The sequence below is a fragment of the Halyomorpha halys genome, unplaced genomic scaffold, assembly GCF_000696795.3.
Source record: "Halyomorpha halys isolate HHAL.00 unplaced genomic scaffold, Hhal_1.1 Scaffold229.1, whole genome shotgun sequence".
In the NCBI taxonomy this organism is placed as follows: domain Eukaryota; kingdom Metazoa; phylum Arthropoda; class Insecta; order Hemiptera; family Pentatomidae; genus Halyomorpha; species Halyomorpha halys.
This window is the reverse complement of record NW_027111154.1, coordinates 222,974-223,827: the sequence shown is the minus strand read 5'-3', so window position 1 is coordinate 223,827 and position 854 is coordinate 222,974. Positions and strand designations below refer to the sequence as shown.

Below are 854 nucleotides of genomic sequence, written 5' to 3'. Positions count from 1 at the left end.
GTGGCTTACTGGACAGGAGAGTGGTTTACTGACAGGAGGGTGGCTTACTGGACAGGAGAGTGGCTTACTGGACAGGAGAGTGGCTTACTGGACAGGAGAGTGGCTTACTGGACAGGAGAGTGGCTTACTGGACAGGAGAGTGGCTTACTGAACAGGAGAGTGGCTTACTGGACAGGAGAGTGGCTTACTGAACAGGAGAGTGGCTTACTGGACAGGAGGGTAGCTTACTGGACAGGAGAGTGGTTTACTGACAGGAGGGTGGCTTACTGGACAAGTGCCTCTTTTCTGTATGCAACATCCCCCATCCTGTTCAATCCGCGCAGCTTTCTCAGTCATTCCAAGGAAAAACTAACATTCTGTTTTGTACACCATTTTTATATAAACGATTTTGCATAATGTGCACCTTGTTAATACATGAATTATTTCCCTTAGAGAAGTGTTGCTATCTGATATTTAACTTTCAAATAGCCTCTGAACACACCCTGAATAATGAAATATTTGTTCGTTTTGGACTATAGAATAATTTTCATTACGTATTCATGTTAATGCAAACGTCAATAGCCATTTATGAGATAAAATACATTCTAAGGGGTTCTTTACATTAACCATTGGATGAGGAGTCCAACAAGGAACCATTGTTATGAATATTTGTTTTCTCCGACAAGATTTATATAAACCTTTCCTCAGGTGAGAACACGGCCTCGCAGATCGGACACCTGGTGAACAAGCAGATGGTGTTGCCGTTCATACCACCCAAGTTCCCCTCGCCGCTGGACCCTGAGGGCCTCATCAAGCCCTCGGAGTACCTTCGCAGCCTCCAGAGTGGATCCCCTCAAGGCGAGGCGTCGCCCCCC

The 854-nt window shown here is 46.0% G+C and overlaps 1 protein-coding gene across 1 annotated transcript in view; it reads left to right on the top strand.

The window, feature by feature from the left end:
• Positions 1-854, top strand: part of f (forked) — a gene marked incomplete in the record, with an annotated part of 203,433 nt that overhangs the window by 166,860 nt on the left and 35,719 nt on the right. Inside the window, 1 exon segment of the mRNA XM_067049240.1 lies at positions 688-854. Coding sequence (XP_066905341.1) covers positions 688-854 — 167 coding nt within the window.